At 41.4% G+C, this 14,149-nt stretch overlaps 1 protein-coding gene across 1 annotated transcript; it reads right to left on the minus strand.

The window, feature by feature from the left end:
* Positions 1 to 989: 989 nt before the first annotated feature.
* On the minus strand, positions 990 to 7,176 carry LOC148342199 (uncharacterized). The gene is made up of 3 exons (XM_088288093.1): positions 6,828 to 7,176; positions 1,640 to 2,761; positions 990 to 1,555 (listed from the first exon to the last, which is right to left on the minus strand). Exons 1-3 carry the CDS (start codon positions 7,174 to 7,176, stop codon positions 1,212 to 1,214), a joined length of 1,815 nt encoding a protein of 604 aa, XP_088144219.1. The 3' UTR covers positions 990 to 1,211.
* Between the last annotated feature and the right edge of the window lie 6,973 nt (positions 7,177 to 14,149).

Raw genomic sequence — 14,149 nt, forward strand, 5'->3', positions numbered from 1 at the left:
TATTTATTCAATTATTTTAATATGTGAAATTATATCAATATTAATTTAAACCTTTTTATTTCACACTTGAATATTTCTTAACATATTTGTTCATTTGAATATGTATGCAATTTAAATTATTCCATCCATCCAGCCATTTTCTGCCGCTCATCCGGGGTCGGGTTATTGAATTAATTTTTTCGTATTTTTTGATAATTCAATATTTATTTCAAGATCAGGACTTTTCTCAATGAGTTCAATATTTATAAAATGTTTCTATATTTGTTATTAATTGAATTAAGTCTGTATGTGATTTCCAATTTTACATTTTAATATTTCCCTATTTCACTATATAAATAATCCAATCTATAAAAAATATAATAAAGCATGAAAAAAAATATTTGGTATATTTTTCCGAAGTGAGATTCTGCTTAGCAACAAATGCCAAACGCTTGATGGAGCTCAACCTAGAAAGTGTATTTAGCCAGTCAGAAATTTATTCAGAAAGCGAAATATTAAATGTATGTGAGGGGATATTTGAAGAGTTTGAGTTATGTTCAATGGACCATTCATATACGAGCCAGCCTAACACAGCGAGAAAACCAGCGCTGACTCCAGTCGCCATCAGGTTGCCAACTCCTGACATTCCAAAACCTTTGAGAGAAACTGAGACTATTTGCGTTTCTCTTTCTTGTTCTTTTTATAGTTCAACTTCTAGTTACGTTTTTCACCTTTTCACAGCATAATGAAAGCCAGTTGAGCAAGTGGAACACGTGATTTTATTGATGACTGTGGAAGGCAACGATTTCATAAGCACAGTTTCTTCTCACACCTTTTCCATTAAGTACGTTTAAAAAGACAACTGAAAAGCATAATGTTAACAAATGTTCCAGGCAAAGGCAATTAATTTCATTAATAATGTTTTATATGAAAACAAAAAAAAGATCATCATCACTCAGGGACAACGGATGCAAATTAGCCATTGGCTATAATTTGGCATATTTACAGGAAACTGTTTGATTAATATGCACTGTCCCTGTATACTTTCAAAAATAAAAACAAATACAAATACAAATACTCAGACACAATGGTTCTTCTGGCACGGATCACACGCTTAATGTCAATAAAAAAGCTTTGCAAAATTCAATATATCGTATTTTATTCAAAATCACATTTACATCTTACCACAAAGAGTCAGTTACTTCAGTTTTTTGTTTTCTTTTTTTTAAGCTTCAAGGATCGCTGCTTTTCTCACCAGCACAATTGTGACTCTCCGCATGCTGTTTAGTGGAGAATTTTTTAGCACAAACGCTGCAACTGAATGTCTTGTCTTCACTGTGTGTTCTTGTGTGGCGTCGTAAATACGACTTTTGAGAGAAACTCTTGGCACAAACTGAGCAGGAAAAATGTTTTTCTCCAGTGTGTGTTCTTGTGTGATCTGTTAAACTTGACTTTACAGAGAAGCTTTTGCCACAAACTGAGCAGGAAAATGGTTTTTCACCACTGTGTGTTCTTGTATGTTGTGTTAAATGTGCCTTTTGAGAGAAGCATTTTCCACAAACGGAGCAGGAAAAGGGTTTTTCTCCACTGTGTATTCTTCTATGTTTAGTTAAATCTTGCTTTTGAGAGAAACTCTTGGCACAAACTGAGCAGGAAAAATGTTTTTCTCCAGTGTGTGTTCTTGTGTGATCTGTTAAACTTGACTTTACAGAGAAGCTTTTGCCACAAACTGAGCAGGAAAATGGTTTTTCACCATTGTGTGTTCTTGTATGTTGTGTTAAATGTGCCTTTTGAGAGAAGCATTTTCCACAAACTGAGCAGGAAAAAGGTTTTTCTCCACTGTGCATTCTTGTGTGTTCTGTTAAATGTGCCTTTTGAGAGAAGCATTTTCCACAAACTGAGCAAGAAAAAGGTTTTTCTCCACTGTGTGTTCTTGTGTGTTCTGTTAAACTTGACTTTTGAGAGAAGCTTTTGCCACAAACTGAGCAGGAAAAAGGTTTTTCGCCACTGTGCTTTCTTGTGTGACTTGTTAAATTTGATTTTAGAGAAAAGCTTTTACCACAAACCAAGCAGGAAAATTGTTTTTCTCCAGTGTGTGTTCTTGTGTGATTTATCAAATGAGACTTTTGAGAGAAGCTTTTCCCACAAACTGAGCAGGAAAAAGGGTTTTCTCCAGTGTGTGTTCTTGTGTGCCTTTTTAAATTTGACTTATAAGAAAAGCTTTTGCCACAAACTGAGCAGGAAAAGGGTTTTTCTCCACTGTGAGTTCTTGTGTGGCTTGTTAAATTTGCCTTATGAAAGAAACATTTTCCACAAACTGAGCAGGAAAAAGGGTTTTCTCCACTGTGTGTTCTTGTGTGGCTTGTTAAATTTGCCTTATGAAAGAAGCATTTTCCACAAACTGAGCAGGAAAAAGATTTTTCACCACTGTGTGTTCTTGTGTGACTTGTTAAATTTGATTTTTGAGAAAAGCTTTTACCACAAACCAAGCAGGAAAATGGTTTTTCTCCAGTGTGTGTTCTTGTGTGACAAGTTAAATTTGGCTTATAAGCAAAGCTTTTGCCACAAACTGAGCAGGAAAAAGGTTTATCTCCACTGTGTTTTCTTGTGTGAATTATTAAATGCGACTTTTGAGAGAAACTCTTGCCACAAACTGAGCAGGAAAAAGGTTTTTCTCCACTGTGCGTTCTTGTGTGCCTTACAAAATGAGACTTTCGAGAGAAGCTTTTGCCACAAACCGAGCAGGAAAAAGGTTTTTCACCACTGTGTGTTTTTCTGTGCCCTTTTAAAGACAGTTTTGAAGTGAATGAGTCAGAGTGACATGCCCTTTCACCTTTGGCTTGCCCATCATCATCATCATCATTGTCATGAGCATCTGATAATGTGTCCTCATTATGTGCTTGTGATGGCCCCCGGTGGTCTTCATCACCTTCTGTTGTCACGTGATGTCTTGAGCTGCTGCTTGTAGGCTCCGCCCCTCTGTTGTCCTCACTCACATCCTTGTTTTCATCTTCAGTCTTTATAGGGACAACGTTCACTGGTGACTTGTTGATCTCTGCCTCCTCCTCCTCCTCCTTTTTGATGTGAGTCAAATCTGGCTCCCCTTTCACAGAACAGAGATCATTTTGTCTGACGTCTGCAGGACACAAAAAGACAAATTTGGTTTGGTCAAGTCAAACCTCAGGCGGCGACTTCGACTTATATTGTTTCTACCATGCTACCTTGACTTGTGCTCGCCGCACACGGAGCAATGCGTGCGACCCCGATTTGGACCGGACCATGGGGGCATTTCACAAAATTACGTCCTACGATGTAAACCTCCCTTTCGCAGCACAACTGTGATAAACGAGCATTTAAAAAGGAAGCACGTTGCGGCTGATGCCAGATTTAATTCCTGACAGAGTCACAGACGTTTCTGGAAGCGAGCTGAAGTTAGCACACACAGGCTATTGTGTGCGTCTGATGGAACGCCTGTTGTGGGACCCTAACATATAATTGGGGGCCACTGGGGGCCATCGCAACATAATGTCATTGATAAAATAGGAATCCTTCAAGTGAAATATGTTTACAAGTATTTCTGTTAGGTTCGCCGGTCGGCGAGGAGGGGGTGGACCCAAAATGCGAGGAAGCCGGGATTAGGGTAACCTAAAGGGAATTTATTCAACAAAACGAAACCAAAAGGCAACAAGGTACTAGGGACAAAATAACAAAACAATGAGAACGAACAAGGGCGCAACAGGACAGAACTGAACTAGACTGTAAAACGGGGACAATAACAAGTGACTACGAGCTATGATCAGGAATGACAGCAAAGAGTAACGGTGGCATGAGGAAAGGGCAAAGCAATGGCAGTGCTGTCCGCAAATGGGGCAATGCGCCGACGCTGAGCTGTCGGCACGGGGTGGTTAAGTAGTCCATTGATTAGGGGAGCAGATGGGAGTCAGGTGTGCGGGGCTAAGGGGGAACAGGTGCGTGGCTGGTGGGAACGGAGAGCTGAGGGGAAACGCCCCTACTCAGCCTACCGGGGTAAACAAAAACAAGGACAAGGCATGGGACGTGAAAAATGACAACAAAGCCCTGCCATGACCGACACGGATCATGACAATTTCTTTTTGCATTTAGAGATAGAACTAAATGTTCCTGGGCTTGTTGGTAGAAAAGGGGGTTGTGGCGTACTCCCTTTTTAAGCCCATAGTAAGCCAAAGATGCAGATGCATTCCTTGCAGCATGCGCTTGTTCACTGATCGAGATCCGTGCAACCCTGGATGAATGCATTAAATGTATTTTAAATGTTTGGATGAGATGAAACTATGCACACGTGCACAAAACTGTGCAGGGCCACCCGAGGTTCATTGACCGAGCCAGTAAAAGTTTCATAAATAAGACCAATACGTACTTGATTTATTAAAAAACGTAATCATTTGTGTTTTATTCACGAACATTGATCAACCTCCATTGATCTTATTGCCGCAGTGTGCACAGTTTTTAGAGTCAGGTTGAATCATTCCATAAGGAATTGCTTGAACAAGATGTCAGAGAAGTTATTGTCAAAAACGAGACAAGCCTTCATAAATGAATCACCCAGCCAAGATTGTCTTTGTCACTTGCGAGGAGCAGTCCGCCATAGAGAAAAGCTTTCCCGCTCCTGTGCAGCCTTTTATTGAAGCACAGCAAAGCAATTTGTATATGCAAACTCATAAAGAATGGAAAAACATGAACACTTTGACTTTATCACACTCGTCCACACGCTTCCTGTTGTTCGAACGGTTTCAGCTTACAAGACATGTTTGGGTCACACATCTGCTAAACGGTTTCCTGTCAAACACGGTTCAAGACGCGCATCTGTTTTTTGTGGCTTCCTGCTAAACTGCCAGCATAGACACAACCCTGTTACCACTGAACTCACGTTTTCCTGTTTAAGAGGTCCATGTTTTTGTGACCTTCTATTAACCTGTAAGCATAGTTTTGAAACATGATGACATGACAAACTTAATTTCTTTCACAATAATATAAAAACTTTCGAAGATATAGCAAAAACAAATTGGAGAAGCTGTGGAGCAGAGCACAACATCAGTCAGACCCCGGGTCCACCATAGTGTCGAAATTCGGAAAATGTTCCATAACAGAGGAATTCGTAATGGGTGCTGAAACACCACACCCTGCAAGTCACATGGAGTATTCTACATCTGAAATTAATTCTGCCAACCGTCTTCACCAATGGGCCTAAATCTTTAGTATGATGATGCGCACCGATAGTGAATGTGATTTGTGGCTCAGCGAACAGAGACAATTCAGAGACCAGAGCAGGAACAGGACGTACCACCCGCGGGAGGATGGAGACCCTGGTCTCAGAGCTGCCCAGTCTACTGTAACGGAGGACAACATATGCTTCCCCCGGCGGAAGCGCACAGTCATATTCAGTCCCTTCTGGAAATTCAGTCCCACTCGAATTCCACTGTTTGTTTCACAGGTGCGGGTTCGGTCCATGGCAGTGACTCGGCCAATCTCAAGAGTCCCACAAGCGTGACAGTGTTGTTGCTCATTGGGATATGCAGAAGGAGCTTGCAAAGCGTGGAATATCTTGTTCCACCATCAAAAACTGTTGTCCATCAATTGTCACCGGAATGCCAAGACTTGCCGGTCCTTGAATGCTGAGGCTCCGCGGGCACCCCTATCGTGGAATGTGGTCCCAATCGGGTTGAGGCGTCAAGTGTGCGTTTGGAAGCCATAGAAGCGTTGTCGGAGGAGGGGGTAGCGATGGCGCCCCAGTGCTAGTGGAGCTCTTTGTGACTGGCGTGGCGCTGGACCACAGGATGGCACATTTCAGGAAGTGGCTCGGTTTGGACCACTCATCACCCAGTGACCCCACAGCAAAAGAACGTCCCACTCACAACCCATGTCTATAACCACCCCTACTTCTGTTACGTGACCTTGTTGACCGGCCGGTGCGGACAACAAGCCTGCGGTAGCAGCGGAAACGGAAAGAGCAGACGCAATGGGAGCTGCATGCGTCGGCTGCTGCATTAACTGCTTCCCCCTGTTTTATTTTATTTATTTTTCCCATATTCTTTTTTCCTTTCCCAGTGAATTAGCACTCTTGGCCCTCTGAACCCGCAGGTGTAACAATTCTTTTTCTCCATCCAATCCAATATTTTCTTTCATCGATGCAAAAACGGGGGTTCTACTCATACTGATGAGCAGTTTCTCATTGACGGACTGTTTCGCATGATGTCAGTAACTGGGAGGCGCACGCCCTCGAGGACGGCCACCCGGCACAGCTGAGTGGTGGTGACACTATTGGACGGGTCAGTCACTGGCGGAAGCTTCAATCCATTCGCGTCTCGCCCCGTCTCCCATAAGAGCTCACTAACTTAATCCCTCATCATATTTTACAAATGCCAATTGGTTTTGTCTTCTGTTTATGATTCATATTCAATCCCCATGAACACGTCAACTATTCGTTTAGCTATAGGACTTGTTGTTATAATCCCCCCCAAAAAAATCAGCACTTCTGGTGTTTTAGAGTGGGGGAAAAAGAAGCAACTCAATTTGACCTGCATGAGGACCAGAGGCTTCACTGGGGTCATCAGGTGGGTCCCCTCCTTCATCGGTGTTTCGTTGATAAACCCACAACACCTCAGGATGGGTTCAACAGCGACATCTGTGCGCCTCAGGTGTGCCCCCCTCTGCCTCTGCTCCTCCTGCCTATTGTCAAAATTGGGAAGGGAGAAGAGTCCTTTACTAGGTCTTTGAAGTCTTATGAGGGTGTTCCTCCTCCACTTTTCCTCACATTTGGCATCGAACAGCCCAAGTGGGGTCCTTCCTCTTCATCCAGAGCCAATTGCTGCCTCTCTCCGCAGCCTCCGACAGCAATTTCACAGCTTGTCGTTGGGCCTGGCCTCGGATCCCCATGCTTCTCAGGAGCCTTGTTGTTGATGTGGCTACAAATCCTCTACACCCGACCTCCACAGGGAGCACCTGTGTACGCCAGCCACGCTGCTCTGCCTCTGCTGCGATGTCCATGTATTTCAGGCTTTTGCGATTATAGGCTTCATCCACTGCAGACTCCCATGGGACTGTTAGTTCCACGATGTACAGGAGTTTCTGTGAGGTTGACCACAAGATCAGGTCTGGCCTGAGATTAGTTGTAATGATCTCCGGTGGAAAGATGATTTTCTGATCCAGGTCAACTTTCATTTTCCAGTCTCGGGCTGTGTCCAGGAGGGTTGTTTCCACTCTTACAGATGGTCTCCCTGGAAGTTGTCCTGCTTTCACAAAGGCGATTGTGCTTGGGAGTCCAGGCGCGTGGGGAGGGAGGGCATTGTTGGTCGTTCTCCTTTTCTCCAGTATGATCGCCAGTTGCCGTAGGACCTGATTGTGCCTCCAGGTAGTGGGGGGGCGCACATTTATTTTCTTCTTGGTAGGGGGGGCGTGACAGGAAATAATTGAGAACCACTGAACTAATATAACCCCGTTTTCCTCAACCAATGAGTCAGTATTCTTTGAAGTGGATTATGTGCAGACTAAAAAATTGTAATTTAATTTAAATCAATTTACTGTATTTCAAAAGTCCCCCATAACATGATAATTCATATTCCTGTCATTTCCATTTCAAAATGTCAATCCATGAATAGAATTACCGTCGTACATCCGTCGCCAAACTGAAGTATGGAACATTAGATGGTTTTTTTTTTTCGTTTTACATAACCTTTAACCTTGCATGTCCTGTTTCAACAAAATTGTATCTCTTATCAGTGTTAACGATTTCATCACTCAGGGCTTTTCCGTGTTGACAAATCACATTCCACGGAACATGCATTCATCCTTTTATGATCTTATATTTCTCTATTTAAATCACCCCTTCTTGCAATGAAGATTAATTTCACCCCAATGATTATGTAGCCAATTATCTTTCTCATTCTAATTTTGCTTTAGTTATTATCCAAATTTTTAAACATTTTTTATGCTGCAAATTTCAATGTATACTAGGACGCACACGCGTTAGTTGAACTGATAAAACTGAATATTAATGCAATAACATTTGGGTTTTAGAAGGGGCAATTCTTTCTACAAAGGAGGGACTGGCACTGGTTGATAACTATAACCACTTATCTCCTGCGTGGGGGCTGCCTGACTTCCTGGTCCCACAGTAGATGGTAGCCAGGTTTTTGATTTTGCGTGGCCTTGACCAGAACACGAGTAATCACAGGGTACGTATCTGAACAGCGGAGTCGAACCGGCCCAGACTTAATGCATTATTCTTGCTACGTACCAGTGAAACCGTCGGCTCAGCCCCAGGCCCTCCACACAACGGTACGCCTCGATCCTTACTGTGTTCCATGCCACAAAGTGCCCATTACGATACGTGGAAGCGCGCTGCTCTTCATTATTTCTATTTTTAGCTCATAATTTTCCTGCTAAAATTTACACCCTGGCCAGGGTCTGTGCTCAAACTGAGCTTATTCACGACTATGTTGTCTATAGCTATAGTTTTACACTTATTTCTCATCTCTTTAAGCACGAGACCTTTCTTTCCTTTATCTTCTGCACATTTCTCCCACACTCGTCCCCATTTACTTAGTTCCTATCATAATTTTTTTAATTAAATTTTTTTTTTAATACTTTTTCTAATGTTCTTTCAAAGTGCGGTTACTTTCACATCTTTTATGTCTTAATCATTATAGAGGCCTCTTGTTTAAACGATAATTGAAACTAACACAGGGACATTTTCCATGACCAACCAGCCAGCAGACCCACACGCACAAGCTTTCTTTCACGACCCCAAAAGCCCCGACCGCTTGGACACAGGCGCACAACACCCATTGTGAGTAAAAGCATCTCACTTGAAGTTCAGCCGGCCGGCTGTTGAACGCCTGCGCCCCAGCACCCTGAGGCCCTCAATGGAGCAAAATGCCAAAAATGTGGTATATTTTGTTGTTGATGTGTGGGTCTGGCTCTGCTTCCCTCCCGACAGGTCGCCGAGCATGACAGAATTGGTGATGGAAAAAAATTCTCTGACACAGCCATTTTGGTTAGAAAGAGATTTTATTCTCGTCACATGCTGATGTCAAAAGAAGTCTCCCCAAAAAGAAAAAAGGGAAAGGTGTCCCCTCTCTCCGGCCTTCCCTTCTTATAGGGAATGGCCACACCGGACATGAATATTGAAGGATTGTATTACGATTGCTGGCATTATTTTAAACACTTACGGGACAGAAGGTCAATTATTTAATTTAGCAGGTTCATATTTACTGAACATGTTAAACATTGATTGAACAAAAAGCATTTATCAAATGAAAGTAGATGTACAGTGCATCGATAAGATTGACTGGGATTGTAGTCATGGTGTTTACTGATGCATTCATATGCTAAATTTATATGACTTAGTTGAAATGTAAGACCTCAAACTTGCACACATAGTATTTTCACGACCCACACTCTCATTCAGAACAGATTCAGTCGGCTCAGGTCAAACTGATGACAAACCAGATAGCACTACATGGACAAATACGACTAAACACATTCTCCACATAGGCCATCGAAGATTCAAACATATCAAGTTGGGCCGGGGAGGACGACACAGGGACGCGATCAGGAACACCAAAAATACATAATTTGATCTGTGAAAACATACACCACACAATCTGTACACTGACGAGATTACAGGGGAATGTGAGCAGGAGAGACGGAGAGACTGCCGCCTGCCTGAGAGGGTCAGCCTTGGACCTGGAACGTGGGCCGGGCCGGGGGAAGGAGCAAGGACGACCGATTCAACCTACATGACCCTTGACATAGAAAACCTATAAAATGTGAGGCTGGGCTGAGATCAGGGCGCCATTTTTCGATTGTACTCAAGATGAGTACAGTTTCTCGTCAGATTAAGAAAAAGCCGCCAAGATATCTGTATTTGTACTATTTCCTGAACTCCAGAAATCGAAGAAACTAAAATATCGCAACTGTAATCAGTTGTTGTTGAGTCTTTATTTGACCCTATTGTTCTTGAGTACAAAAAACGAACACGCATTGGAGTAAGTTTGGCTTTTAAGATTCATTTACTAAATGTTTCTCATTTTCTCGGTGGCTAAACTCCAACAGTGGATATAAAAATACACTACATCTGTCAGCATAGTTTTGAAACATGATGACATGACAAACTTAATTTCTTTCACACCATTTAAAAACCGGAATATGTAAAATGTTAAATAATCAGTTCAAATTTTATACTAGGGAAAAAACACGGAGTTTACCCCCACTATTGTTTTTTCTTTGGCATTTATTTTCTGCACTGATTTCATTTAGCATAAACAAATGTTCAGCAAACCGGCAAGTAAAAGGCAAGAATTAAAAATAAAACGGCAATACCCTCGAACGCATTTCCCCAAACAACTTGATGTTGTGATGCATATTTTTAACGATAGAAAGTCGTTCTTTACAAAGCAAATGAGAGTAAAACGTGTACAAACCTGCTTCGTTCTCTTCTTTTATTCCACAAAGTTCCACTTTGTACTTGGGTGTCGTTCTTGCACACATTTTCAAACGCCAATCTCAACAAATCCGCACTTGATCTCTGCTTGGCGATAACTCGCGTGCTTCTCTTTGTTCGACGTGACGAATGAAAGATGGCGTCGTTTTTTTCCTTCGAGAAAGGATTTCCTGTTCGTCACGAAAGCGGAAGAACAGGACACACCCCGCTGTGATATGATTGGCTGCTGGCTGTGTGGCGCACTGTCACCAACTCACCGACAGATGTCGCCATTTGCGATGCAAATCATCCTTATCTTCTTTTAAACATAGAGAAAAACCTAAGATGCACATGACCAAACATTTTAGTTCCCAAATATGAACTTGAGAGATGTATTGAATTTTATTTTTGTTGCTGGTTTTGTTTTCACATCTGACACCATGTTGTTGGTTGGATAGTATTCCAAATGTATTTCTCTATTATTAACAGTTGACATGATAAAATGAAACTTTGTCAACATATTTGCCTTTTTACAGGGTTTTTCGCCAGCGACGTGGTTGCGAATTTTAAATTAAAATACGTCACTGTTTTATTCTCTAAATGTTAGAGTCTTAAAAAATGATTTCAGTGTTTATAACTTAACTAACTTAAATATTTCATTATTCATTTCAGTATTCATTAAACTACGGTGATTATTTATGTCAAGATTCATTGAACTGTTTTAGTAATAATTTAGTATTCAATGTTTAATCGTGACTAAATTTACTTTTTAAATATTTGTGTCACTATTTTGTTCAATTCTTATGTGATGCAAAATTATTTAGCAAGTAAGGTTTTTGTTATTTATTGTGGCCACCTGCTTTTGAAGGAAGTGCCTTTCGCTTCTTGTACTCGAGGATTCTTTGTGAAGCCAAAACAACACGACCTTGACTGATAAGTGGGCTCAATGCAGAAAAAATATATTTTTGTTTTAAGATTACACAGTTCCTGTCAAATAAATCTTCATCTTCCTGTGTGCGTCAGTATCTTCCCACGCACTTCTCCCACTAAGATCACTCTGCAGACTGACTCAAAAGACAATTTATTTTCCAGACTATCTCATTGATCTTCCCTTACTGCTGAAAATTCTACAACAATCTGGGGTCAGATTATCCGCTGAATATGAATAATATGAATTATGATGAATATCCGCCGGTGAAATTCAGGGATGCTGGCAGGTGACCTCCAGTGTTCAATTAAGACAGCAGCAGCAACGAACAGCGTGATGCGAATCATCTCGTCCGTGGTGACAACCAGCGTTGACTCCAGTCGCCATCAAGTTGCCAACTCCTGACATACTAAAGCCATTGAGAGAAACTGAGACTATTTGCGTTTCTCTTTCTGGTTCTTTTTATAGTTCAACTTTGAGTTCAGTTTTTCACCTTTTCACACAGCGTAATGAAGGCCAGTTGAGCAAGTGGAACAAGTGATTTTATTGATGATTGTGGAAGGCAGCAATTTCATAAGCACAGTTTCTTCTCACACCTTTTCCATTAAGTACGTTTAAAAAGACAACTGAAAAGCATAACGTTAACAAATGTTCTCGGCAAAGGCAATTAATTTTATTTACATCTTGATGTAAAATCACCAAAAAAATCATCATCACTCAGACACAATGGTTATTCTGGCACTGATCACATTGGCTTAATGTCAATAAAAAAGTTAGCAAAATTAAATTTATCATATTTTATTCAAAATCACATTTACATCTTACCACAAAGAGTCGGTTCCTTCAGGTATTTTTTGTCCTTTTTTTTAAGCTTCAAGGATCGCTGCTATTCTCGTAAGGCTGGACGATAAACCGAAAATTTACTGTTCCTGAAATTTTATACAATCATTTTGCCATGTCGGAAAATTCAGTGTTTAAAAAAAAAAAAAAAGTCTTTTTAGTCACGTGACTCCACCCAGCTGAACTAGAAAGAAAACTGACGACCCGGTTGGTCGTTGCTGGCGATTCAAATCCAGAAGCGGCTGACACGCGAAGTAACGTTAGTTGAAGTTGTTCCTGTCGCGCTTGTCCCGAAAAGAAATTGGACATCTGTCGTTTGGAAATGTTTTGGGTTCCACAAAGACGATGTTTGAGCAAAAGAACACAAACTACAAAGTGCGTCGTAAGCATCCGAAACAGCGCGTCCAACCTTTTCTTTTTCACCACCCACAACACAACCATGCTGTTGACTTGGAGCTTACGCTAAAAGTTCAAAGTGAGAAGCAAGGTTGGACAAGTGACAACAGCCCATAACGGAGGCGACACCATACGAGAGAACGTCTCAGTGGTGGACGCGATGGCCGAGCACATAGCTCGAAAGCTAAAGCTGCTCTAGTTACAGTGGAGCGCACAGGATTTAAACGCCTCATGAAAGTTGACGACAAGAGGTACGAAAATATTTGTCGCAAACCGCACTTCCCAATATGGACAACATCGGGACAGGAGCGCAGACATGACAAGCATTTTGCATCCTCATCCGACTTGTGGTCGAGACGCGACATGGACCCCTGTTTGAGCCCGACTGTGCATGACATTGACGACAAGTGGCAACTGCGCACCAGAGTACTCGAGACGGCGCATTTTCCTGATGAAGTACACTTTTTTTATTTGGCATTGGCATTCCATTGACATTTTTTTTTTCATTTTATTTAGCATTTTGTTGACAGGCGACTAGCGCCTTTGCACATGGCATTACAGCATCTTGGCACAATCTATTTGCAGAAAAAGATTTTGTGAGAAGTACCCTTTTTCACCTGTTCTTTGTGACATTGTTCAAATCATGCAAAGCAAGCTATTTGGAATGTTTATACACATGATTTTTGTACTTTTATTTTCCATTGAAAGTAATGTGTACCACTTGGTCAATAAAGAAAACAGTTATTATGTATTTCCTGCATTTATTTTGATTTTGGTCCACGGGCGGAAATTTGTCGTGATTCATCGTTATTGAGGTAAAATTGATCATTTTATTGCAATATTGATTTTAGGTCATATTGCCCAGCCCTATATTCTCGCCATCACAATCGTGTCTCTCAGCCTGCTGTTTAGTGGTGAATTTTTTAGCACAAACGCTGCAACTGAATGGCTTATCTCCACTGTGTGTTCTTGTGTGACTTCGTAAATGTGACTTTTCAGAGAAGCATTTTCCACATACTGAGCAGGAAAAAGGTTTTTCTCCACTGTGTGTTCTTGTGTGTCTTGTGAACGTTGACTTTTCAGAGAAGCATTTTCCACAAACTGAGCAGGAAAAAGGTTTTTCTCCACTGTGAGTTCTTGTGTGTCTTGTTAAACTTGCCTTTTGAGAGAAACTTTTTCCGCAAACTGAGCAGGAAAAAGGACTTTCACCACTGTGTGTTCTTGTGTGTTCTGTTAAATGTGACTTATGGGGGAAGATTTTACCATAAAATGAGCAAGAAAGAGGTTCTTCAGTGTGTGTTCTTGCATGCTCTGTTAATCGGAACTTGAGAGAAAAGCTTTTGCCACAAACTGAGCAGGAAAAAGGCTTTTCTCCAGTGTGTGTTCTTGTGTGGATTGTAAACGTTGACTTATGCAGGAAGCTTTTGCCACAAACCGAGCAAGAAAATGGTTTTCCTCCACTGTGTATTCTTTTGTGTGCTATGAACCTTGCCTTTTGAGAGAAGCATTTTCCACAAACTGAGCAGGAAAAAGGTTTTTCTCCAGTG

This window comes from Idiotropiscis lumnitzeri, chromosome 2, assembly GCF_059441095.1.
Source record: "Idiotropiscis lumnitzeri isolate Australia: NSW breed Sydney's pygmy pipehorse chromosome 2, RoL_Ilum_1.0, whole genome shotgun sequence".
In the NCBI taxonomy this organism is placed as follows: domain Eukaryota; kingdom Metazoa; phylum Chordata; class Actinopteri; order Syngnathiformes; family Syngnathidae; genus Idiotropiscis; species Idiotropiscis lumnitzeri.